General features: G+C 46.2%; 1 protein-coding gene across 1 annotated transcript; it reads left to right on the top strand.

The window, feature by feature from the left end:
* Positions 1-281: 281 nt before the first annotated feature.
* On the top strand, positions 282-1,490 carry LOC130926517 (uncharacterized). Its single transcript, XM_057851438.1, has one exon. The coding sequence runs from the start codon at positions 495-497 to the stop codon at positions 1,371-1,373; it is 879 nt and encodes a 292-aa protein (XP_057707421.1). The 5' UTR covers positions 282-494; the 3' UTR covers positions 1,374-1,490.
* Positions 1,491-2,455: the final 965 nt, after the last annotated feature.

Here is a 2,455-nt window from a genome sequence, read left to right as displayed (position 1 = left end):
TCTAGAACTGTCAATGAGACCTCTGCAGCTGTCAACAAGTATTTTGGCCCACTCCTATTGAGGAAGCTGCTCCACGTGTCTCAGGTTTAAAGAGTGTCTTGTCAAGCTTCCATTTTTTTAGATCCTTCCAGAGCCGATCAATGGGATTTAGATCTGGGCTCAAATAAGGCCGCATCAAAATAGTCCAATGCTTTTCTCCAAGTTAAGTTGGTCGACCCATGACTTGCATCCGAGACCAAGCTTCCTGACACTAGGGAGTGTATCGTTTGTTTGTGGAGTGTATCGTTTGTTTGTTAGCGCTGCTACTAGTCGCTAATCTCCTAGTGCTCCTCAATTTGTTTTATCCAACGGACACATCGGAGAATCGATCCTAGGCTAGTTCGGCTCTCCTAGTGCTCCTTATTTTGTTTTATCCCACGATCGGACAGATCGTGGATTAAAACTACTCTCCTCTCCTCTTTAGCTCTATCTTGCTAGCCTAGCTTATCCGAGCTATGGCTAGCCCTCTGCCTTCGTCCTCCCGTCTTTTCTGCTCAGTGTGCTGTATGTATAGCGAGCACCCTGGCTCCTTCGTCGAGGACAGTAGTAGCTGTAGGAAGTGTAGCTTAGTCTCAGGGTTGGAGACCAGGGTTTCTGAGCTAGAAGCACGGCTCTGCACTCTAGAGACGAAAGCTAGTCCTAGCTATAGCCAGGTAGTGGCAGGTCGTGCTTGCAGTAGTAGGATTGCTAGCGCAGTTAGCCCCCCAGCGAGCCCCGTGCAGCCGGGGGAAATTAAGGAGGGATTTGTGACTGTACGGGGGAAGCGCAGTGGTAAACGCACAACCTTAGTGCACCAGCAGCTTCACGTCAGCAATAGGTTTGCCCCCCTCAGCGACACACCGGCTGAACCAGACACTCTCGTAATTGGAAGCTCCATAGTTAGAGACGTGAAGCACCCGGCGGTGTCTGTCAGGTGCTACCCAGGGGCCAGAGTCGGTGACATCGAAGGAAACCTCAGACTCTTAAAGCAGAGTAGGAAGAGGTTCCGCCGTATCGTGATTCACGCAGGCGGTAACGACGCCCGGCGGAGACAGTCTGAGGTGCTTAAATTAAACGTAGCCTCGGTGTGTGAACTTGCTAAGTCGATGGCGGACACCGTAGTTTTCTCTGGTCCTCTGCCTAATTTGGTCAATGATGAGATGTACTCTAGATTCTCATCATTTAACCGCTGGTTGTCTAGATGGTGCCCAGAAAACGATATAGTCTTTGTTGATAACTGGCACGCGTTTTGGGGCAAGCCCGGGCTCATGCGCCGAGACGGCATTCATCCGACTTGGGACGGTGCTGCTCTCTTAACTCGAAATTTGGCCGCCAAACTAAGTCTCCCAAAGTGACACTTGAGAGTGGGGGCCCGGGCGCAGTGTTGTAGTGTAAAACATAACACTGTTAGTAGTGACCACTCGCCTCTTTCCGAGCTGTCACAAATCCAAAATTCAGGACAGAAGATAGAGACCGTGTCCGTGCCTCGTATAGTGAACAGGGGAAAACCGAGTACTATAGGAACGAGACCAAAGAATTTAATACATATAGCCCCTAATAGCAGTGAAAATAAATTAGCTCTTAATAAATATATAAGATGCGGATTATTAAACATCAGGTCAATCTCGCCCAAATCTCTGTTAGTTAATGACTTAATTGGGGATTACAATATTCATATTTTGGCCCTGACTGAAACTTGGCTTCAGCAGGATGACTTTGTTAGACTTAATGAATCCACACCCCCAAGTCACGTGAATTTTCACACAGCTAGAAGCACGGGCCGTGGAGGGGGGGTGGCAGTAATATCACACTCTTGTTTAGGTATGAGCCCAAAAAGTAAAGCTAATTACATTTATAACTCCTTTGAAAGTCTAGCACTATCAATTATAGACGCTAACTGGAAGAACCAAAAACCAGTTCTGTTCATAGTGGTTTACCGTCCCCCTGGTCCCTACTCACAGTTTTTGTTAGATTTCTCTGACTTTTTATCTAGTATTTTGCTAAGCTGGGATAGAATTATAATTGTAGGGGATTTTAATATACATGTTGACGATGAAGGTGACTCCCTTGGTAAGGCCTTTAATGACCTACTAGATGGGACTGGCTTCATTCAAAATGTAAATAAACCAACTCATAGTCACAAGCACACCCTGGACTTGATTTTAACCTACGGTACTGAGATTAGTGATCTTAGTGTCCATCCCCACAACCCTGTACTGTCTGATCATTTTCTAATTACCTTTCGGTTTGTGCTTCAAGATAATCCACCACCAGTGATTAGAACTCAGATGAAAAGGACATTAGGTGATCACTCTGTTTCAGAGTATAAACAGATAATTCAGCCTATATTTGCCTCCATGTCATCTAATTATGAAGGAGTGATGTCCGGCCTTGCTGTTAATGACGAGTTTGTTGATCGTGTTCTGTTTACGTTTCG

This window comes from Corythoichthys intestinalis, chromosome 12, assembly GCF_030265065.1.
Source record: "Corythoichthys intestinalis isolate RoL2023-P3 chromosome 12, ASM3026506v1, whole genome shotgun sequence".
NCBI lineage: Eukaryota > Metazoa > Chordata > Actinopteri > Syngnathiformes > Syngnathidae > Corythoichthys > Corythoichthys intestinalis.
This window is presented reverse-complemented; position numbering and strand designations above follow the sequence as displayed.